The sequence below is a fragment of the Theropithecus gelada genome, chromosome 6, assembly GCF_003255815.1.
Source record: "Theropithecus gelada isolate Dixy chromosome 6, Tgel_1.0, whole genome shotgun sequence".
Lineage (NCBI taxonomy): Eukaryota > Metazoa > Chordata > Mammalia > Primates > Cercopithecidae > Theropithecus > Theropithecus gelada.
Genome location: NC_037673.1, coordinates 164,745,026 through 164,769,346, shown reverse-complemented (window position 1 = coordinate 164,769,346; position 24,321 = coordinate 164,745,026). Strand labels below are relative to the sequence as shown.

Genomic DNA, 24,321 nt, shown 5'->3' with positions numbered 1-24,321 from the left:
CAAATAATAAACATAATCATCACTTACTGATCACTACAGATATGCCAGACAATATGTTACATATGTCATAGTCCATTTTCTATTGCTTTTAACAGAACATGTGAAACTGGGTACGCTGTGTTGCTGGAGCTGGTCTGAAACTTCTGGGCTCCCAAAATGATGGGATTACAGGCATGAGCCATCATGCCTGGTCTCACCACGTTTCCCAGGCTGGCCTCAAACCCCTGGGCTCAAGCGATCCACCTGTCTTTGACTCTCATAGTGCTAGAATTACAGGTGTGAGCCACTGCACCTGGCCTCAGACTCTTTTAATAAAGCCACTAGTCCAGTGATAATCCATTAATCCGTTAACCCCTTAAACCATCAATCCATGAATAATTAATACATTCATGAGGGGAGGGTCCTCACGACCCAATCATCTTTTTTTTTTTTTTTTTTTTTGGCAGTTTTTACATTTATTTAAACAGAAAACGTGCACATGAGCTGTCTACTCATTTTCTTCACTGCGCAGCCTGGCACTGGGGTTGGTGACTCTGATGGCCAGCTGGGCAGCTCTTTCCACGATGGCTTTGCAGTTCTTGGAAGAAACATTGTGAGCAATCTCGGCAGAGTAAGATTTGTTGCACATCAGCAGCACTTCCAGCTCCTTGACGTTGTGGACCAGGAACTTCCGGAAGCCACTGGGCAGCATGTGCTTTGTTTTTTTGTTGCTCCCATAACCAATGTTGGGCATCAAGATCTGGCCCTTGAATCTTCTACGAACCCTGTTGTCAATGCCTCTGGGTTTCCGCCAGTTACGCTTAATTTTGACATATCGGTCTGACTGGTGCCGGATGAACTTCTTGGTTCTTTTTTTGACGATCTTGGGCTTCACAAGGGGTCTGAGGGCGGCCATGATGCCTTCGAGGAGGAGATGGCTGCCACCTCCGTAGGCAGCGCCGAGGAAGAGAGAAGGGCCCAATCATCTCTTAAAAGCCCCACCTCTCAATACTGAATTCAGACCATGTAAGAATACAAACATTAAGACCTCGATGTTACCTTATTTGCATTTTTCACTTAATCCCCATCTCAAACCCGTGAAATGCAGGCATTATTATTTTCAACAAGAATCAGAGAGACAGCCAGGTACAGTGGCTCACGCCTGTAATCCCAAAACCTTGGGAGACTGAGGCAGAGGATTGCTTGAAGCCAGCCAGCAGGTCAGGACCAACCTGGGCAGCAAAGTGAGACCCCATCTCTACAGAAAATAAAAAAGTTATTTGGACATGGTAACACATGCCTACAGTCCCAGCTACTCAGCAGGCTGAGACTAGTGTAGCCACCGCCCTACCCACAGATTGCTGTTTGAGGTTACAGTGAGCTTTGTTCATGCCACTGCACTCCAACCTGGGAAGCAGAGTGAGACTGCATCTTAAAAAAATAAATAAAAAGAAAATTTTTAAGTAATTAGAGAGATGAAGTAATTTGCCCAATTTGTTAACAAGTAATAGGACCAACATTTGAATTGTGTGAATTCTTCTTCCCCTTTTAAATTTTTTATTTTATTTTGGAGATGGGTCTCACTATATCACCCAGCCTGGAGTACAGTTGTTACCAGAAAGGGATCCCCATTCAGATCCCAAGAGAAGGGTCTTGGATCTCGTGCAAGAAAGAATTTGGGGAGAGTCCAGAAAGTAAAATGAAAGCAAAGGAAGTAAAGGAATAAAAAAATGGCTGCTCCATAGGCAGAGCAGCAGCATGGGCTGCTCAGCTGCTTATACTTACTGTTTTTTTAATTTTTTTTTTTTTTTTTTTTTTTTTGAGACGGAGTCTCGCGCTGTGTCACCCAGGCTGGAGTGCAGTGGCGCGATCTCGGCTCACTGCAAGCTCCGCCTCCCAGGTTCACGCCATTCTCCTGCCTCAGCCTCCGAGTAGCTGGGACTACAGGCGCCCGCCACCACGCCCGGCTAGTTTTTTTTTGTATTTTTAGTAGAGACGAGGTTTCACCATGTTAGCCAGGATGGTCTCGATCTCCTGACCTCGTGATCCACCCGCCTCGGCCTCCCAAAGTGCTGGGATTACAGGCGTGAGCCACCGCGCCCGGCCTATACTTACTGTTACTTCTTGATTATATGCTAAACAAGGGGTGGGTTATTCATGAGTTTTCCAGGAAAGGGGTGGACAATTCCCGGAACTGAGGGTTCCTCCTCTTTTTAGACCATATAGGGTAACTTCCATGTTGCCATGGCATTTGTAAACTGTCAGGGCGCTGGCAGGAGTGTCTTTTAGCATGCTAATGCATTATAATTAGCATACAACGAGCAGTGAAGACGACCAGAAGTCCCTTTCACTGCTATCTTGATTTTGGTGGGATTTGGCCAGGTTCTTTACTGCCTACTGTTTTATCAGCAAGGTCTTTGTGACCTATATCTTGTGCCAACCTCCTATCTCATCCTGCAACTAAGAATGCCTTAACCTCCTGGGAATGCAGCCCAGTAGATCTCCGCCTTATTTTATTCAGTCCCTGTTCAAGTTGGAGTCGCGCTCTGATAAATGTCTCTGACACAGTTGATATTCACAAACTCTATCACATACAGCCTCAAATTCCTGGGCCTCCTACCTTAGTCTCCCAAGTAGCTGGGACTGCAGACACACACCACTGCGCCCAGCAAGTCTTTTTTTTTAGTTTTTAATCATTGTATTTCAAAAAGTAGTTGGGAGGATTAAATTTTAATTTTAATTTTAAAAGTAAGGCACTTTGCAAAGTGTCAGCTCTCAGTATGTACTCAATAAATGGTAGTTTGTGTCCTCTCCTGTCCTTCTTCACATCCTTTGGCTTATCTGCAAGGAGGAGTAAAGCTCTTTGGCAAGCGGGCTTCTTTGACTGGAATGCCCAATCCTCTATTGCCAACCCTCTATCCATCTATTGTAAAAACCACAGAATTCCTGGCCATCTAACTGGGCAACAGAAGTGAAGGCCATCTTCTCCCATTCCAGCTGGAGGACTAAGGCTCTAGGAGGCAAGGGGAAAGGGTGTCCTGGCTTTACTGTGAGAACTGGAGCATCTAAATTTTCTTCTCCGGGAGTCGATTTTCCCTTTAGAAGGAAGGAGCTGGGCGGGAGGGCCCCAGGGGAATATGGATCGGTGGCAAAAACAATGCTCAGCAAGTAATTGAACTCAGATTGTGCCCCATCTTCAATATGAGTGCCAATAAAATGAATAATTGCACATGGTTCACAAGGCCCCTGAATTGAAGTAAATCACAAAAAGTACTTAGCAGAGTCCCATGGACATAAAGCGTTCAATAGATGTTACCTTTATGCCTGCTATTGTCATCATTCCGACCCTAACATTCAAGGTGTCTCTATTAAGCAAGAGGATTCCTTTGTGAATGACTTTAATTCGCCAATGTACTCAAGGGTCTATCTAAAGCACGGCTCTAGAGCCCTGATTCTAGCGCTTTCCATGGCCTGACGACCAGCTTTCCTGCCTCAAAGGGAAGTCTGAGAATGGTCAAAGAGCCATTACAATCCCCGCGAAGAGTTCATGCCCTCTTCTCTTTCCGCGACCTGCTGAGGTCTGAGCCCGATTTCCCCAGCCCGCCCATCTCAGTCACCATTGGTCGCCTCCTCGCTGGCGTGACTAAGACCCGGCCCTCTTCTCGCTGGGACCACTCTGAGGCGATCTGCGGAAACTGAGGGGCCTCGGAGGAGGGGCCGGGATGCATCCTGGGCTTTGTAGTCCACCTGCACAACTACAGCCAGAGAGCGAGGCCTCACGACGTGGAGAACTACAATCCCCAGCAGCCAGGCGGAAGTGGAGCGAGGGGGGCTCGCATCACGTGGGCGTTCGGCCTGGGCGGGCTATTTCTCAGTGCGGCGGCGGCGGCGGCGGCGGCGGCGGCTCCCGGGACCGGGGCCTTTTGTTTGGAGCGGCTGCGGGGAGGCCCCGGAGCGGCGAGGCCGGCGGCCTTCCCCAGCTTGCTCGGTCCCGGTCGCCCCTCGCGGGGGTGGGGGGCCGCCCCCTGGGCCGGGCATCTGCTCAGGCGCCGCCGCCCCGCCCTAGGCCGGCCCCGCCCGGCCTGAGGGGAGGAACCGGCCGGGCCTCGCCGCGAGGCCCAGCCACCTCCGGAGTCGCAGTCTCTGCTCTCGGTGCTCCGGATCGGAGGCCGTCCCTCGCCCCTCGGGCCGACGCCATGAAGATCAAAGATGCCAAGAAACCCTGTAAGATGGGGGCTGGGGTCTGCCGGGTTGGGAGGGCATCCTTGGGCCCCGTCTGAAAGCCCCTTGGCTGGGCGGCCTGCTTCCAAGCCCGTTGCTCCTCGCCGGCGCCTAGTCCGGGATGGGGGCGGAGGGACCATTTCAGCCACGAGTTCGAGGCTTCCGTCCTCCCCATCCCCCCCTATTCATGCATGGTGAATGCCTGCCGCCCCCTAGCCTTTCCTCCCACTTTCTCTTCGAGATCTGGGAGGTGCCAGAGGGAATTTCTGATTCGGATTTTGTCAAACTAGACTAGTCTCCTCTCCCAGCTCCCCCTGAATTCAGGTCGAAAAGAGGCGGTCGCGGCTGTCAGGTTGCGGTCGCGGCTGTCAGGTTGCGCTGGCGGCTTTTAGCACCTGTTTTTAGGGATTTCCGGGCTTCCTGCTGGTGTCCTTGAAATGCCGGTGGGTTCCTGGGAGTTGTCACTGTTGTTACAGTTGGAGCTTTCAAACGTACGTGCATGCAGTCTGCCAGCGTGTAATTGCTTTGGCTTGTTTTTGTTTGGAATATCGACTAGTTCACGTTTGTTTTAGAAAACGCGGATAAACAAAAAAGATAAAGTCACCCGTATTCCCGGCACCCGGAGCGAACCACTGTTAATATTACGGTGAATACCCGTAGAGACCTTTCTATGTATGTACTTAAAAGAAAATTCTTGCTATGCTTTTAGAAAGGTCGACTTTCATTTGCTTCCTTTTATGTTTATTCTTTTAAAAACCTTTTATTCCAGTAATTGACTTATTTAATCACTCAGCCATTGTGATTGTCACTCTAAGTATTGCCTCCCAGAAGGACTAGGAATGTGGGGATTCATGCTCATCGTGTTGGTGCTTTTGCTGTTTTTACAGTGTTCCATGTGATCTCTTAACTGTTAAGAAATCCTCAACTATAAAACAGGGCGGTGACACCTTCCCTGCCCGTCCATCAGGGTTCCTGTAAAACTCACCTGAGAGGCAACAAGCCAAAACACTGTGAAAACTTAAAAATGCCTATTTAACTGTAAGGTAATTTGGTCTTAACTTTACAGGTGAGGAAATTGAACTTAGCCCCAGAGTAACTTTTCCAAAGATATACACAGCCATGTGCTATGAGGTTCATAACTCTAAATGGACTGACTGATAATACAGCGTTCTTTCTCCTGCACCCATAGGGCATTGTCTAAGTACTTTATCTGGTAGTTTCATCTGTTAATTAAAATTTTTAAAAATTTTTTTATGATAACAGTAGATCTTGTCATAGTTGTTCAAGAAGTCTATAAAATAGTGATAATATAGAGAGACTTCGAATTTACGTTTGCTGAGTTAAACTAATGCATCTTGAACAGGTGCAGTAATTAGAACACTTGGACATTTTCCCTCATGCATACGTTTTCTCTGCTTCTCTTAGAATTTCCATTTGATGAACAGTGTATGACCAACTCAAATTCTGACTCTTCTGGTGGTGATTATTTTCTTTTGTCATGATAGTGATTTGATTACTTAGATTTGAGCAAACTAATAATCAGGTATAAGTACCACCCCCTTCAAAGGTGTTTTAGAAAAGATTATAAAGATTATTATGAGAAGTTCATAAAATAGGGCCAGGCATGGTGGCTCACACCTGAAATCCCAGCACTTGGGGAGGCCGAGGCAGAGGAATCGCTGGGGGCTAGAAGTTCGAGACCAACCTGGGCACTGTAGCGAGACTTCGTCTCTACAAAAAATATATATTATAAAAGATTAGCTGGGCATGGTGGCACATGCCTGTAGTCCCAGCTAAAGTCTTAAAAATACATATTAGGTTGAGAAATAAGAGAATACCCCCTTTTTTCCCCAAATAAGTTGATTATTACAACATTGTGTTATGTTGTGAGACCACTAATCTTAAAATTTAATCATGCTGAAAATCTGGTCAGTTACTATGATGTAGAAGCCTAACATTTTTATATGCAAAAGGTGACTTTCCTGTCTATTGTTTGTCGTAAAAGTAAGGAACATCACGTTTGTGTGTGGGAAAGGTGTTTCAACCATGAACTGTCCCAGATAATAAAAAATAAGGCCGGGCACGGTGGCTTAGGCCTGTAATCACAGCACTTTGGGAGGCCGAGGTGGGTGCATCACGAGGTCAGGAGTTCAAGACCAGGCTGACCAACATGGTGAAACCCCATCTCTACTGAAAATAGAAACATTAGCCAGGCTTGGTGGCATGCGCCTGTAGTCCCAGCTATTTGGGAGGCTGAGGCAGGAGAATTGCTGGAACCCAGGAGGCAGAGATTGCAGTGAGCGGAGATCATGCCATTGCACTCCAGCCTGGGCGACAGAATGAGGCTCCATCTCAAAAAATAATAATAATAATAATATTTTAACTTTAAATCACTCAGGTTAACAAAAGATATATTTGTTTTGTTTTTGGATACCTGTATGGGTTTTTTGGCATAATTATAACATTTATTGATCACATAGTATGTGTATGGCATTTTCTTTATATGCATTGCATCATTTAACTGCATACTAGAAGAAGCTGTATATTATATTGGCTAAACAAGTGACCTTGGCTTCGCATGTGTTCTTACATTATTCACCTAAGTGTTAGAAAATATTGCTTCTAAATACATTACCAATATCTTAACAGGTTATATACCGAATGCACATATTAACCAGAAAATTTAAAAAGGAATTGATTTTATCCTCTAAATTGTGTAACTGGAAGATTAGCATTTGAAATTATGTGTTAATTCAACCCCAGGCGAAGGAAAGAGAAAGTCAATCCTGTGTTACTCTCTTCCCTGCCTGACGTGATTTCTTAGGGTACAGGTTTTTAAGATTGTGTTTGGATTACCTGTATAGCACGTAAGTGGATTAACAAAGTGATAGTAAAAGGTGATACATATATTTAAGTGTGATGTGATGTAGGTTTTGAGTTTGTTCTTTATTACCCCAAGTAGTAAGGTACTTGAAGTTTATGTCAAGACCAGAGAAAATGGTATAGCATGTATTTGTAGTTTGTGTCTGTGTCATTTGATTGGCCTGTTTGTAAACTCAGTTGTAATATAAGAGTCATCACTCCCAGTAGATAGTTGGGGTAGTAGTTTCTAATATAGCTTCCCTTAGAAATAACTAATTTACTAAAGAAAAAAACACCTGAAGCTATCCTAAGGAATCATAATCCTGAAGGTGTGAAGGTGATTATTTTCTTAGTCTATTTCATAACAAAAACCATTTTTGTTTGGAATGATTATTGATAATAGTGAAATGTCTTATCCAAGAAGTTGAAGCGTTATCTAGAATATACCAGCGTACATGCTCACTTTAGAATTTTGTTCTTTAAAATACCGTATGTTTTGAGCATTCTTCACGTTGGTTTCCCTTTATGCCTAAAGAACAATGAAGTCCTGATTTAGTTTAGTGTCTCTCCACACCCCCATTTTTGTTTATTTTTTTTGAGACGAGGTCTCACTCTGTCATCCAGGCTGGAGTGCAGTGAGTGCGGTGGCGCGATCTCAGCTCACTGCAACCTTGGCATCATCCTCCCCACTCAGCCTCCCCAGTAGCTAGAACTACAGGTGCTCGCCACCATGCCCAGCTAATTTTTTTGTGTTTTTGGCAGAGATAGGGTTTTGCCATGTTGCCCTTACCAGGCTGGTCTTGAACTCCTGAGCTCAAGCGACCCTCCTGCTGGGATTGCAGGCATGAGCCACGTTCCTGGCCAGGATCCCTTTAGTCTGAAATCTGCATGGTACCAGTAGCAATTAAATAGTTCTTCTAGTGATTGTTCCCTGTTTCCTTAGCAAACACTTAGTAGGATACCAAGTTTATCACACCTTGTTAGAAATTAACAGTCTGCTCTTGTGGCTAGATAGCTTCTGCTGTTCAGTATTTTAAAAGGTGATTGGACAACATTTCTCCTTTTGTATATATAATGCGTCTAGTAAGAAGTAGCACTTCATCCTTGTAGTAGTTTGAGATATTTTTGCTACATATGGGGAACTAATGTCAACTCTCATGAGACCACTTGAGACCTAGAATAAGAGCTATTATTTTGTTAAAGGCAGAATAAACAGATCATGAGAGAGTCTAATAATTTTCACTGTCTGGGACTGTATATTGGCCACCATCAAAGTGCTTACATTTGTGTAATGTGTGCTTTGTTTTGCTTTTTAAATGTGTATTTGGGTTCTTTTTTTTCTACCTTAGCAAGGAATGTTTTATTCTGAAAAAAAAAAATATATATATATATATGTTTAGGTTATATGCTGTAAGTAGGCTGCTTATGCACTGGTGACCTACTTTTCAAGGGTCTCTTGGCCAGAAGCAACAAAGCTATAAATATGTAGATACTTGCTTGATTTCTTAGAAAACTGATATTTTTCTTCTTTTTGTGAGATGGAGTCTCGCTTTTGTCACCCAGGCTGGAATGCAGTGGTGTGATCTCGGCTCACTGCAACCTCCACCTCCCGGGTTCAAGTGATTCTCCTGCCTCAGCCTCCCAAGTAGCTGGGATTACAGGCACATGCCACCATGCCTGGCTAATTTTTGTATTTTTAAGTAGAGACGAGGTTTCGCCATGTTGGCCAGGCTGGTCTCAAACTCCCGACCTTAAGTGATCCGCCCACCTCGGCCTCCCATAGTGTTAGGATTACAGGTGTGAGCTACCGCGCCCGGCCAGGAAACTGGTGTTTTTCTTACCTGATGGAACTATTAGGTAGACCTGTGGTTGTATTTAATATCTGTATATTTTCTCATATTTTCATTGCAAATAAGTAAAATTTGAGCTTCATGCCCTACCCTTATTTTGGTGACAATATATCAATCATAAGTATTTTGTAGATATACTGGAAAATATATGTTGGTAATGAGACCACTTACTAAATGATAGGAATGTATCATAATTGAGAATTCGTGTCTCTTCTGTTCGTGCTGCCTTCTTTGTGCCTTTTTTTTTTTTTTTTTTTTTTGCCTTGCTGAGGTTCTGCATCTCGTGCTTTTTAATAGTGATTATTTTTCTGGCATAAAGAAATTACTTTCTGAAGTCTGTTGAAAGGATTTCAGTGTAAAAGGTGGCCATTACCAGCCACCAGCTTTTCTTTTTTCTTAATTGAAGTTACAGCAGGGCTGAGTTCTCTTTCAGTCCCTACTTTGTTGATTTAAGGAGAAAATTGTCATAACTGATATATGCTAGAAATAATAGAAGGAGCCTGCAATTTTCTGGTTTGCATATTATGGTTACTATGAAGTCATCATCTGCAGGATAGCTTCTCTAGTTTACCTTTCTTTAAAAACAGCACTTAAGGAATGAACACATTTGTAGTAGACTATATGCGAAATGAGTCTTGGGCTTTTTGCATTGTTAACTTTTTAAAAAACCTACCTCTTCTGGCAGTAACTTTAAGATAATAGTGTCGTTTTTCCAATTTAATTTACAATATTTTATAAAACATTGTGTTTCTCTAGTCTAATACAGTAATAAGTGGGTCACAAGTTTGAAATTTAGTAATTTGTTTATGAGTTCGTAGTTATGCCTTGTGTACACGTTTTATAGTATTCTGAAGTATTTAATATAGTTTAAAAACACATGAGGGCCAGGTTCATGCCTGTAATCCCAGCACTTTGGGAGGCCAAGGTGGGCGGATCACAAGGTCAGGAGATCAAGACCATCCTGGCTAACACAGTGAAACCTCATCTCCACTAAAAAATACAAAAAATTAGCCGGGCATGGTGGCAGGCGCCTCTAGTCCCAGCTACTCGGGAGACTGAGGCAGGAGAATGGCATGAACCCAGGAGGCGGAGGTTGCAGTGAGCCAGATCACGCCACTGCACTCCAGCCTGGGTGACAGAGCAAGACTCTATCTCAAAAAAAAAAAAAGCAAAAAACCACACATGAGAGATTTCACATATGTAATAAGATAAAATATAGCTTTGTTTAGGAAGTTTTACTTTTTGTTTAAAGTTTTTTTTTTCTTTTCAGTACATAATAATGTTCAGTGAAGTTTTCTTTTGGTTGTTTTCATGCAAAAAAAACATGCCTGAAAAACCTTTTAAAGAAGCAGTGGAAGGATTTTGTTTTTCATCATTTAATGATTTATTATACCTAGATAGCCATTTTCTTTCTTTGTGAAAATGTCAGTAAACATGAACATTTTCATGTACTTCAGACTTTAAAAAGAGGATTTCAGTCACTTATGAATGAGCCTTTTTACTGCCAGCTCTGTGTGTGTGTGTGTGTGTGTGTGTGTGTGTGTAAAATACAGATTTATTATCCCTCATCTGAAATGCCTGAGACCTGAAGTGTTTAGTGTTTCAGATTTCAGTTACGTTTGGGTTTTGGAATGTTTGCGTTATACTTACAGATTGAGCATCCGTAATCTGAAATTTGAAATGTTCTGTTGAGCATTTCCTTGGAAGCCTTATGTCAGTGCTCAAAAGGTTTCAGATTTTTGATTTCAGATTTTTGGATTAAGGATATTCAACCTTTACGGATATTTTGTCACCTTTTATGTGTTTGTCTTTAATGCTTCACTGTATGTGTTACTGAGTAGCCAAAGTATGTATTTTGGAATTGATTGTTGATATACCTTTGGAGTCAGAATCTTTGGCACCTATTCATAGATTCAGAAAAGTAGATAATTTATTTCTCTAATGTTTAGTCTATAAACTTGAACTCTTTTCCTGGATGTTAAAGTTCCTTTGAAACTTAATTCATGGTTTTGTATAATAATTCAAAGTTCTTTGTGTAAGTGTTAATTGAGATTTTTGCTTTCGAGAATGACAGTATTCAGATATTTATAAACCTGGGAGCAGAGACTTTTGGCTGAAAATAAAAATGGCATGAACTTTAAACTTGGTGATGTATTAGCTTTGTAGTTTGCTCCCTGAGTAACATTTTTATATTTGCATGTCTGTTTTAACAACCTATGTTTATTTGACACAAAGCACAGAAAGAAAACCTGCAGATATTTTCTAAAAATATATTTTGAATTTTGAAAAATAAAAGTTTTTAGCTTAATCTCACCTTGTATAAATTTTTTTATCCTAGAATGTACTTGATATGGCAATAGTGATTTCCACCCCTGCCCCACAAACTCTTCTAGAGTCCACCGTCAGTCAAATAGGAGAATTCATTTTGGCTATTTAATATCAGAAGGATGCCTTTGTTTTATCTAATGCCCGTTGAAAAGTGTCCTCATAACATGTTGTTTAAACAGAGTGGGACTTTTTTTTTTTTTTTTTGAGATGGAGTCTTGTTCTGTCGCCCAGGCTAGAGTACAGTGGCGCAATCTCGGCTCGCTGCAACGCCTGTCTGCCCGGTTCAAACGATTCTCCTGCCTCAGCCACCTAAGTAGCTGGAATTACAGGCGTGCGCCACCAGCCTAGCCAATTTTTGTATTTTTAGTAGAGACACGGTTTTACCATGTTGGCCAGGCTGGTCTCAAACTCCTGAACTCAAGTGATCCACCCACCTTGGCCTCCCAAAGTGCTGTGATTACAGGCGTGAGCCCCACGCCCGGCCAGATTGGGACATTTCTGAAGGAATCTCTGGTTTATGGGATAAAGAGACCTGCTCCTATTGTTTTATTTCAGTGTGTTTGTCTAAGCAAGCACCTGTATGAATTTACCCTGTGTTAGTATCGCTGCTACCATTCATTTCAAGCATGTGTTACTTAAGATGGCCTTCGTTAGCTGGGCACGGTGGCTCACGCCTGTAATCCCAGCACTGTGGGACACCAAGGTCAGGAGATCACAAGGTCAGGAGGTCAACCCCTTCTAGCCTCACAAGCCCATTCTGTTCTATCGTCATTTCATAACCTCTTCCTTGTAGGTTACAAGTCGCTAGCCCGACTCTTAGAACCTCTCATTTCCTTTCCATTGTGGAAATCTATCCTTAAGGAAATCACTTCTCAGTGTTCCATCTGCTATTCTACTACTCCTCAGCGATTGTTCAGGCCCCCTTCCTTCCTTGCACATCAAACTCGGGGATTTGTCCCTGCCCAGGATTGGCAAATTGACTTTACTCATATGCCTCGAGTCAGGAAACTATACCTCTTGGTCTGGATAGACACTTTCACTGGATGGGTAGAGGCCTTTCCCAGAGGCCCTGAGAAGGCCACCTCGGTCTTTTCTTCCCTTTTGTCTGGCATAATTCCTCGGTTTGACCTTTCAACCTCTATACAGTCTGATAATGGACCGGCCTTTATTAGTCAAATCACCCAAGAAGTTTCTCAGGCTCTTGGTATTCAATGTAGCCTTCATACCCCTTACCGTCCTCAATCTTCAGGAAAGGTAGAATGGACTAATGGTCTTTTAAAAACACTCCTCACCAAGCTCAGCCTCCAACTTAAAAAGGAGGACCCTGTCAAGGATAGAGCCCAAAAACTTGCCAACCAAGCAAGTCATTACGCTGAACCCCCTTGGGCACTCTCTAATTGGATGTCCTGGGTCCTCCCAAATCTTAGTCCTTTAATATCTGTTTTTCTCCTTGTCTTATTCGGACCTTGTGTCTTACGTTTAGTTTCTCAATTCATCCGAAACTGTATCCAGGCCATCACCAACCATTCTATAGGACAAATGCTCCTTCTAACAACCCCATAGTATCACCCCTTACCACAAAATCTTCCTTCAGTTGAATCTCTCCCACTGTAGGTTCCCACACCACTCCTAATCCTGCTCGAAGCAGCCCTGAGAAACAGCGCCCATTATCTCTCCATACCACCCCCAAAATTTTTCGCCGCTCCAAAACTTCACTATTTTGTTTTGCTTTTCTTATTAATATAAGGAGACAGGACTATCAAGCCTCTGAGCCCAAGCTAAGCCATCATATCCCCTGTGACGGGCACATCCAGATGGCCTGAAGCAACTGAAGATCCACAAAAGAAGTGAAAGTAGCCTTAACTGATGACATTCCACCATTGTGGTTTGTTTCTGCCCCACCCTAACTGATCAACGTAGTTTGTAATCTCCCCTACCCCTAAGAAGGTTCTTTGTAATTCTCCCCACCCTTGAGAATGTACTTTGTGAGATCCACCTCCTGCCCGCAGAACATTGCTCCTAACTCCATGGCCTATCCCAAAACCTATAAGAACTAATGATAATCCCACTACCCTTTGCTGACTCTTTGGACTCAGCCCTCCTGCACCCAGGTGAAATAAACAGCCATGTTGCTGTCTCTCACACACACACACACACACACAAAATAAGGTGAGGAGATCAAGACCATCCTAGCTAACATGGTGAAACCCCTTCTCTACTAAAAATTAAAAAAGTTAGTTGAGTGTGGCAGTGCACGCCTGTAGTCCCAGCTACTTGGGAGGCTGAGGCGGGAGGCTGCAGTGAGCTGAGATCATGCCACTGCACTCCAGTCTGGGCGACAGAGCAAGACTCCATCTCAAAAAAAAAAAAAAAAAAAAAAAAAGACGGCCTTTCTTGCTAGTCACTAGACAAAACTGAGAAAATTTAGTCACTTTCTTCTGCTTATGTTGCTTAGTTATTTATACCTGTTTATAGGTGACATGATGAAAGTATTGTGTTTGGGCTCAACTTCCCCTGGCTTCCCAAATTACAGTCCAATATCATTTTACTTTTTTAAAAAACTCTTTTTTTCCTACACTGGGAAGTACCTTTCCAGAATACAGAATACTGTTTCTTAAGATTATCTGTGATGTAGCTCCAGATCTGTAATTTGAGTTTCAAATATAAAGATGAACGAACTGTTTCTCCAAAAGAAGATAATGAGGATTAGTCCTTCCTTATATTCAAACTTTTATGCTAATTTTAGTAAATGTGTAAATTATAAAATGGAGAAATGTATAGACTTCTTTCTCATTGAATTATATGTTCCTGGTCTTGTAATGGCACACACATATCAAGTAAAATGAGTAAGAAAGTAGAATTTTAGAAATAATTTATGACAACTTTTACATAAAAACTGCTAAATACATTTTGTTGTCAGACATTTTAATCCATGTATCTTGAGTATTAAACTCTTTTTGAGTCTCTGTCATAATAGTTAAGATCCCAGAGAATAGAAATATATATTTTTAGGATGGAATCTTTTCACTGTCACTTAACAGTTTGACCTCAGGCAAGTTTGTAATTGCTTTGCCTGCTTGTCTAAGTGATACACTTAATAGAGCAATCTCATAGTGGGGGTATTGAGGATTAAATGAGCCTGTATCTGACAGCTACTGAGCACTCAGTAAATGTTAGCTGTAATTCTATGGAGAACTGAATCAGTTGTGTTTTAAACTAATTCTAAAAATTTGAATTTTGTAATTCTTAATATTATAGTACTGACTTTCCTTCCAGCCTTGGGAACAATTGTAAAATACTCCTTTGTATCTGTGTAAGGATTATGGCCAATAAATATAAGGAAATCACGTTGTAAAACTGAATGTCATAGCCTGAAGGAATCAGGTGACCAAAGCCAGTGATTTTCAAATGCCATTTAGATCTGACTGTAGTATAATCTTCCGAATATATGCAGTATATAATTTTTAATGGCACCCCATATCTCACTCTTCAAGATTATTGTCCAGTGCCTCTGAGGTAAGAGGTCAGGAATCTGTTTTTAAATGATACGGTTTTTGTAAATGGTCTATACCATTTTTTTCAAGAGGGTGTTACTTAAGATGGCCTCTATTGCTGGCCTTACTTTACAGGCACATCTTAAGCAGCTCATTTGTATCATCCTGTACACTGCCAAAGTAGAAAGTTTGTTCGCTTTCTAATTTGAAGGTAGACTGTGCCACTCTCTTACTTAGAACATCAGTAGTGTTCCCATTGTCTAAGAGGTTCAAGTCTAAGCTCTTTAGCTAAGTGTGCAAGGTCCTCTGTTTCCTCAGACTTCCCCCTTTTCTAGTTCCTTAACTGTATTGACCTATGCCTCTTAATGTGTTTTATTTATATTCCCCTGCTACATTGAGCACTCCTTCAGGGCAGGTATTTTATCTTACTCATTTGCATTCCTGTTTCCTGGTGTAGAGGAGATAATGATTATTTACTGAAGGGAATTGCTTTTTGGGTTTGTTTATGACAGGATCTCACTCTGTTACCTAATCTGTAGTGTGGTGCAAATATGGCTCACTGCAGCCTCAGCCTCCCGTTACTGGGACTACAGGTGCATGCTGCCACGCCCAGCTAATGTTTAAATTTTTTGCAGAGATAGGATCTTGTTATATTGCCAAGGCTGGTTTCAAACTCCTGTCCTCAAGCAATGCCCCCCACCTCAGCCTCCCAAAGTATTGGGATTTCAGGTGTAAGCACCATACCTGGCAGGAATTGCTTTTTCAGGAGATGCTTTTCTCCTGGGTTACTTGAAGTGTGATTATAGGCCAGTTTTACTGTATTAAAATGTTTATAGAAACAAAGATTTTCATGCCCTTAGTGATCACCTATATTGGGGGGGGGAAAAAATGATCTGAATTTTTTCTCATCCCTGGAGCACATGGTAAGTATATAGTAAATGAAAAGGAATGCCTACCAGGCCAAGAATGAAAAGATCCTGGGTCAACTCTAAGCACCCTATACGTTTTTAGAAAATATATTAATAAAACTTTGAAGGGAAAAAGGTGAGTTCCACATGGAACATGTGTCTTACCCAATACGTATTATTGCCTGAATGCATGACTCAGAGTAAATGAAGTTTGTGACTAATTAACTAGTTTCTAATTTGTGTTTCTAAAATGGATATATATATATAAAAAAATTTTTTTTTCTTCCTCCCATAGCTTTCCCATGGTTTGGCATGGACATTGGGGGAACTCTAGTAAAGCTCTCATACTTTGAACCTATTGATATCACAGCAGAGGAAGAACAAGAAGAAGTTGAGAGTTTAAAAAGTATTCGGAAATATTTGACTTCTAATGTAGCATATGGATCCACCGGCATTCGGGATGTACACCTTGAACTGAAGGATTTAACACTTTTTGGCCGAAGAGGGAACTTGCACTTTATCAGGTTTCCAACCCAGGACCTGCCTACTTTTATCCAAATGGGAAGAGATAAAAACTTCTCAACATTGCAGACGGTGCTATGTGCTACAGGAGGTGGTGCTTACAAGTTTGAAAAAGATTTTCGCACAGTAGGTATCTTTTACTCAAAACTGAAAATTGATACGTGTTCGTTTTTAAATATGAGAGTAGGTTTCCATCTAGCATGTTCTTTAATTCTCCCTGCACATGCAGTGGGAAATACGTATCCGTGATTGCCTTTCACTTAGGGCGTTTTAAACACTTATTTGGGGTAACTAAAAATTGCCCAGATTTAGCCATGTTGTTGCACATAATATTTAGTAAAACTTGTTTAGGGCTGTACTACAAAGCTATAATAAAAAGGGAATTTGGGGACTTTAATGAATTTGGCAGTGTACAAAGCCAGATATAAATGAAACTTGAATTATTTTCACTATTGTCCTACATTTACATGGTTTTTGGAATATTGCTTATTCAAATAATATTAATCTTCCAGGGCCATCTCCTTCCCAAACCCTAAGTTTGGAAACCAGTGTCTTTTGGTTAGTATAATAGACACCTGAATGAAAATCTGTTACCCTTTTTTTCCTGTTTTTACACTGTCAATCCTGCCATGTTCCTGTGTCAGATGGGGTGATTTGAATGGATATGGCAGGAGAACTATGAGTATTGGTTTGAGTTATGTGCTGTTAGCAGTTTGCCATCTTCTAGTCTTTTCCATTAGAATGACAGTTCAAAGAGTGGTTTGCCAGGCTTCTAGTCTTTTCTATTAGAATAAAGAGTGGCTCTATTTAGGAATACCACTGAAATTTGTTTTTCCTGAAAATGTAAATGTGAATAATTTAATTTCTCAAAATCGTAAGAAAATACTGTTAATGGAATATAAAGGCTGATGTGGAAGGATCACTTGAGGCTAGGAGTTTGAGACCAGCCTGGGCAACATAGCGGGACCCTGTCTCTACAAAAAATAAAAAAATTAGCTTGGACCGGGCACGGTGGCTCATGCCTGTAATCCCAGCACTTTGGGAGGGCGAGGAGGGCGGATCATGAGGTCAGGAGATGGAGGCCATCCTGGCTAACACGGTGAAACCCCGTCTCTACTAAAAATACAAAAAATTAGCCAGGTGTGGTGGTGCACACCTGTAGTCCCAGCTACTCAGGAGGCTGAGGCAGGAGAATGGCATGAACTCGGGAGGCAGAGCTTGCAGTGAACTAAGATCATGCCACTGCACTCCAGCCTGGGCGACAGAGCGAGACTCCATCTAAAAAAAAAAAAAAATTAGCTTGGCATAGTGGCCTGTGCTTGTAGTCCCAGCCACTCAAGAGGCTGAAGTGGGAGGATTGCTTGAGCTCTTGAGATTGAGGCTGCAGTGAGCTGTGATTGAGCCATTGCACTCCAGCCTGGGTGACAATGAGACCCTGTCTCAAAAGGAATATAAATAACTTAAATGGCTCATAGAAGCGAGACCCTTATAATTTGAGGTAACGATCTGTAGTACTGTATGAAAAGAGGTGCCTTGGGAACACAGAGGAGTAACAACAGCTAGAGAGTTGAAGAGGTTCCCAGAGGAACTGATATCTAAGCTGCAATGTTTTATAACAAATGTCTTATAATACACTTTTTACTAACCTGAAATGATGAATTTAATAATTTCAAACTAGTACTCAAACTATAATATAAAGACAGGAGATTAAGGTATCAGTGATTAATCAGAAATTAACCTATCAGTGGGTAGATTAACAAACAGTATGATCATTCCAGAGGACATCATGAAGTAATTATATGCTTGTACCTATGCATAGATCATGAATACCAAAGCTACACGTGCCAGATTGATATGGTATGTTCTATTGGAAAATCAGATACCATAAATGGCATTGCTGTTGTTGACATGACCCTCCAACATGCTAAACAAACACTTGGTAAAATTCCAAACAGTAAGAAGTACAATATTCCCTTGCTTTATATGGTGGTTCATTTCCTAGCAAATACAGTATATATTTAAAACTATGTGGGTTGGGTGCAGTGGCTCACGCCTGTAATCCCAGCACTTTGGGAAACCAAGGTGGGCAGATCACCTGAGATCAGGAGCTGGAGAACAGCCTGGTCAATATGGTGAAACCTCATTTCTACTAAAAATGCAAAAATTAGCCAGGCATGGTGGCAGGCACCTGTAATCCCAGCTACTCGAGAGGCTGAGGTGGAGAATCGCTTGGACCCGCGAGGTGGAGGTTGCAGTGAGCCGAGATCATGCCACTGTACTCCAGCCTGAGTGACTGAGCTAGACTCCATCTGAAAAATAAATATGAAGGGGTGGCCTGCCCCTCCACACCTGTGGGTGTTTCTCGTTAGGTGGAACGAGAGACTTGAGAAAAGAAATAAGACACAGAGACAAAGTATAGAGAAAAGCGGGGGGCCCAGGGGACCGGCGCTCAGCTTACAGAGGACCCACGCCGCTCAGCTTACAGAGGACCCACACCGGCACCGGTCTCTGAGTTCCCTTAGTATTTATAGATAATTATCTTTACCATCTTAAAGATAAGGGAGTGGCAGGACAATAGGATCGTTTTTAGGGAGGAAATCAGCAGTAAGACATAAGAACAAGGATCTCTGTAACATGAATAAGTTTAAAGGAAAATCCTGTGCCTAGAGATAAACCTTTTAGCAGCATTGTTTCATCCTATCACATGGGGATAAACCTTGGACAATACCTAGCTTTTCTAGGAACAAAGACATACCGTGCACGCCCAAAATCCATTAAACCTTGAGTTACCACAGCACATGTCTCTTGCAAGGACAAGGTTGGGGGTAGGGTCACAGATTAACAGCATCTCAAATACAGAACAAAATGGAGTCTCTTATGTCTACTTCTTTCTATATAGACACAGTAACAGGCTGATCTCTTTCTTTTCCCCATATAAATAAATAAATAAATAAATAAATCCATCCATGGGACAAATACTTTTGTATTTATATACACTGACAGGTAAAATAACTTTGTTCTTCTCTAGCCTTAGATAATTATAAATAATTTTCCTACTGCCACTATAAAAACGATTGGCAGAACACTCAAAGATAATGCATAGATGGGATAATTCTTTGGTTTTCAGAAATGTCCCACCTATTAAAGATGTCTGACATCACAAGTCCCTGCCCACTAAATGTCAGTTTGGTTCTTCCTTCCTCCCCATCATTTAGAAAGCTAGCAGTGAGGTGATACCACCCTCACTGAGGACCAGTGGACTAGGTGAAATCCCTAAAGAGATTTGGACATGAAACAAAATGAAAATGTGGGGTCATAGATTATTTTTAATTTTTGTAAAGTAATACAGGAAAATCATTTAGTTGAGTCGAGTGTTTTTGAACGTCATCCTTTTTTGTTTTGTTGTTGTTTTTTTAACAGATTGGAAACCTCCACCTGCACAAACTGGATGAACTTGACTGCCTTGTAAAGGGCTTGCTGTATATAGACTCTGTCAGTTTCAATGGACAAGCCGAGTGCTATTATTTTGCTAATGCCTCAGAACCTGAGCGATGCCAAAAGATGCCTTTTAACCTGGATGATCCCTATCCACTGCTTGTAGTGAACATTGGCTCAGGAGTCAGTATTTTAGCAGTCCATTCCAAAGACAACTATAAACGAGTGACTGGGACAAGGTAGTGACCTTTTTGGTTGTATTGCTGCGTTCACATTGTTTTATACACAGAAGTTATGAAATCAGTATAATAATGCCATTTTCACCAGTAAAAGAGCATGTTTTTGCACAACAGCAAACATGTATTTTTGTGTGTGTGTGTGTGAAAGAGGGTGCCATGTTTCCCGGGCTGGTCTCGAACTTCTGAGCTCAAGCAATCTGCCTGTCTCAGCCTCCCAAAGTGCTGGGATTACAGGCATGAGCCACCGCTCCCAGCCAACAGATAATGTATTTTTATAGGATATGTATGTCAAGACTCAAACTGAAATTATTAAATGTTTATTAGTCAGCATCAGTTGGGATCGAAATTTCCATAATAGTAAAAGTGAATTTTTATCTAGAATGAGTCTGGTAATGTTTTTTTCTAGAATTTAACGGAAGAGCATTTACTTGGAGGCAACAGTGTTCTATTGATTTTAAAACTTTACTATGTTTATATTTTGTTCTTTTTTCCAAAGCATTTTTCTTCTTTACCTATTTTTTCACTTTTTAATAGATATTAATATATGTAAACCTCTAGCTTGCAACGTGCTGAATAGATGAGCATTTAAACTGCAGTATTGGGGAACATTGTAATTTATTCTTATAGGATGAATTAATGTGATTTCTTTTTGTGATAACATTAATGTTCCCAAATAGCCCACATACTTTTCTGTGATATCTGAAATACGAATGAGAAATAAGATTTAAAACTCATGATTCTTTTATGTATTTTATCAACTTTTACAGAGAGGTGAAGATTCCTGTTTAAGGAAGAAAGATTTTGGGATACTTTAGATTGATTTGTGGAAAAACTCATTTTAATTTTAAAGTAGTAATTCTGTTTAAATTATACTTATATTTAATTAGTACTTTATTTTTATAGTGGTTAAAAGTTCACCTCTGTTGTAATTCTCTATGCCAAAGAATCATACACTACTATTACCTTCTTTGGTTAACTCTAAAAGAAGTTCAGTCTGTTAACTAAATCCAACAGTGATTCAGGGGTAGAACTTGCTGGAAATTTAGGTGAGACTAGGGAGCAAAGGTTTAGAGTTTAGGAATTAGATATGATTTCGTTCTGTGAGCATATCCAAAAGAATAATAGAAGCAAATAAATTTCTGTAATTGACGTGTTGGCCAGCTGGACATAAATTTACTCATTGTATTTATGTGTAGGTCATGTTAAATGTTAATGTGTCACATTGAATTGATTTCATCCATGTCAGACCAAGTAAATACGCCTTTCCCAAAATCATTTCTTGGAAACCATTTAAAATTACAAAGCTGGGCATGGTAGTTCATGCCTGTAATTCTCACAGTTTGGGAGACCATAGTGGAGGATTGCTTGAGACCAGGAGTTCAAGACCAGCCTGGGAAACATAGTGAGACCCCCATCTCTGCAAAAATATATACATATATATTAGTCCAGTGTGGTAGTGTGCATCTGTAGTCTAGCTGCTGCGGAGGCTGGAACAGGAAGATTGCTTGAGCCCAGGAGTTCAAGGATGCAGTAAGCTATGATCATGGTCACTGCACTGTAGCCTGAGGGGACAGAGTGAGACCCTGTCTCAAAAGAAAAATTACAGATTTTCTCTTTGTAATTAATATGGTACTGATTTTTAACATTTATTCCTTTTTAATACACACACAAAAATTTATTTTTGGTAACTACAGAGTGTAAGGTATTAGCTGAAGACTTTGGGAGATATTTAAGAGGTCTTTCCTCTTATTTCCACCAAGTGATTTTTTTTTTCCTTTGGTTTATTCTTTGATCTAACAAGTTTGGTTTTACTAAACAATTTTTGTTGCCTTCATTATGTTATTTCAGCACTTAGCGTTAGTCATGGGTTTTTTCTGTGTGTTTATTGAATACATGAATGATCCACCCTTTTACTTTAGAGAAAGAATACAATGTATAAATGCAACTTAGCAAGTTTCTTTATTTTCTTTAGCCTTGGAGGGGGTACCTTTCTGGGTTTATGCAGTTTATTGACTGGCTGTGAAAGTTTTGAAGAGGCTCTTGAAATGGCATCCAAAGGTGATAGCACACAAGCTGACAAGCTGGTCCGTGATATTTATGGAGGAGATTACGAAAGATTTGGTTTGCCAGGTTGGGCTGTAGCATCTAGGTAAGTTTAACATTTGTGTTATTTAAGTTACGGAACTTAAGTAATTCAAGTTGCTTACGTTTTTGGAAAGCAGTATAACAGAAAGTTGTAAGGGTGCTTTCTCTTACCCATTTTAGGTTCCAAGTTTTGAACATAGATGTCATTTAAAAATTAAGTATACATTAAGAAGTCTACCCTGGTCGGGCGCGGTGGCTCAAGCCTGTAATCCCAGCACTTTGGGAGGCCGAGGCGGGTGGATCACGAGGTCAGGAGATCGAGACCATCCTGGCTAACATGGTGAAACCCCGTCTCTACTAAAAATACAAAAAACTAGCCGGGCGTGGTGGCGGGCGCCTGTAGTCCCAGCTACTCGGAGGCTGAGGCGGGAGAATGGCGTGAACCCGGGAGGCGGAGCTTGCAGTGAGCCGAGATCGCGCCACTGCACTCCAGCCTGGGCGACACAGCGAGACTCCGTCTCAAAAAAAAAAAAAAAAAAGAAGTCTACCCTGAGTGCACCTTGTAGGAAACTTTTTTAATTTTTGAGTGTCCTTCCAGTGTTTCTTGATGCACATACCAATACATATTCTTACTTTTCTCCCCATATACAAAAGGTAATTTACCATTATATGGCATAGTATATATACTCTAAAGTATCCATATAGCCTAGAAATCTTTACATGTTGTCCTTATGTTATACATGTGTAGGATAAATTCCCAAAAGTTGGATTGCAAATGCATTTTTGAGATACTGTTAACTATGCAAAGGAGCGGTACTGTTTTTCACTCTCACTAGCAGTAAATGAAAGTGCCTGTTTCACCAGTAGAGTGCTGACTTTTGCATTTCTCCATCTGGTGGAGAAATGGTATCTTAATGTTATTTCATTTTATTTTATCTTATTTTAGGCAGAGTTTCACTCTTGTCACCCAGGCTGGAGTGCAATGGCACCATCTTGGCACACTGCAACCTCTGCCTCCCAGGTTCAAGTGATTCTCCTGCCTCAGCCTCCCGAAGTAGCTGGGATTACAGGCGCCCGCCCCCACGCCCAGCTAATTTTTTTGTATTTTTAGTTGAGACGGGGTTTCACCATGTTGGCCAGGCTGGTCTTGAACTCCTGACCTCAGGTGATCCACCCGCCTCGGCCTTCCAAAGTGCTGGGATTACAGGCCTGAGCCACTGTGCCTGGCCCTTAATGTACTTTTAATTTACATTTCTCCTACCAACACTGGGGTTAAGAGCCTTGCATATTTTATTTTCTGTGAGTTGTTGTTCATGTTCTACTTTTCTGCTCGATTGTTATACAGTTGAATTTATCAGTCTTTTCTTTTATGGCTTCTGGATATTGATTCATAGTAAGTAAGTCTTCTACATTCCAAATACATAAAGGAATAAACCCTTGTTTTCTTCTAATATGTTAATGGTGGTATTTTTATACTTAAATCTTTGATTTACTTACAGTTTATCTTAGGGTATTTTGTAAGTTACAGATCATGCTTTCATATTTCAGGGTTTTTTTTTTTTTTTTCCAGAAGGCCCTAGTGTCTAATAATCCATCTTTATTTCACTGATTTGAGATGGCTTTTTTTACATATGCTGGCTTTTCATTCTGTTGATGTACCAGCATTATACTTTCAGCTTTATAGAGGCATAAAAAGTATGTTTTAATCTCTAGAAGGGCTAGTTTCACTTCTTTGCTTGATATTCTGTATGACCTTGGCAAGCATTTTCTCTGTTACAAAAAGTTTTTTTGGAATCTCAGTAAGTTTATATATTAACTTGGACAGATGATATCTTTATAGTAAGTCTTGCTGTTGAAGAACTTAGTTTATCTGTTTAAGGCTACTTTTGTGCCTTTCACACATTTAAAAAGGCCTCTCCAAATATGTCCATACATAGCTTTTTAAGTTGATTCCTAAATATTTTAAATTTACTGTTCTGTTATTTATCAGTCTTGTCTCTCATTATGCTTCCTAACCATTGTTGCTTGTGCGCCCCAAATTCTTTGTCAGGGAATCCAGTGTCCTTTGATAGTGGACTTTGTCTCACTCTTCAATAATATATCTTGCCTCTCCCTCACATAGACGCTTCACTCTGACCAAATATCTTGTGATTTCATAGATGTTTTCATTTCTCATTTCTGTGTGCCTTTAACCTTTAGTTGCCTCTGCCTAAGATTTTCCTTCTCTTTTTCTCTGGCTTTTTCTGGTCCCTTTGCTTTGAAAAGCCCTGCCTCATACCTTCTTAACTTTTTTCTCTTACCACTTAATAAAAGATACTTTTTTCTTTGTATTTCCGAGGTTAGCCTTTGTTTGTTGTTTTTCCTGTTACTGTTAGCGCTTCTCTTGCTGTCTTTTGTA

General features: G+C 41.0%; 1 protein-coding gene and 1 pseudogene across 2 annotated transcripts in view; one reads left to right on the top strand and one right to left on the bottom strand.

Moving 5' to 3' along the window:
- Nucleotides 1–420: 420 nt before the first annotated feature.
- LOC112626641 lies at nucleotides 421–955 on the bottom strand (annotated as a pseudogene). The gene has a single exon (XR_003119930.1). The product of XR_003119930.1 is annotated as a 60S ribosomal protein L32 pseudogene (transcript).
- A 2,865-nt stretch (nucleotides 956–3,820) lies between these two features.
- Nucleotides 3,821–24,321, top strand: part of PANK3 (pantothenate kinase 3) — a 34,182-nt gene continuing 13,681 nt past the window's right edge. The window contains exons 1-4 of the mRNA XM_025387996.1: nucleotides 3,821–4,203; nucleotides 15,938–16,290; nucleotides 19,585–19,838; nucleotides 21,811–21,987. Of these exons, the coding sequence (XP_025243781.1) occupies nucleotides 4,176–4,203; nucleotides 15,938–16,290; nucleotides 19,585–19,838; nucleotides 21,811–21,987 (812 nt within the window). The 5' untranslated portion in view covers nucleotides 3,821–4,175. The remainder of the gene's footprint in view (nucleotides 4,204–15,937; nucleotides 16,291–19,584; nucleotides 19,839–21,810; nucleotides 21,988–24,321) is intronic.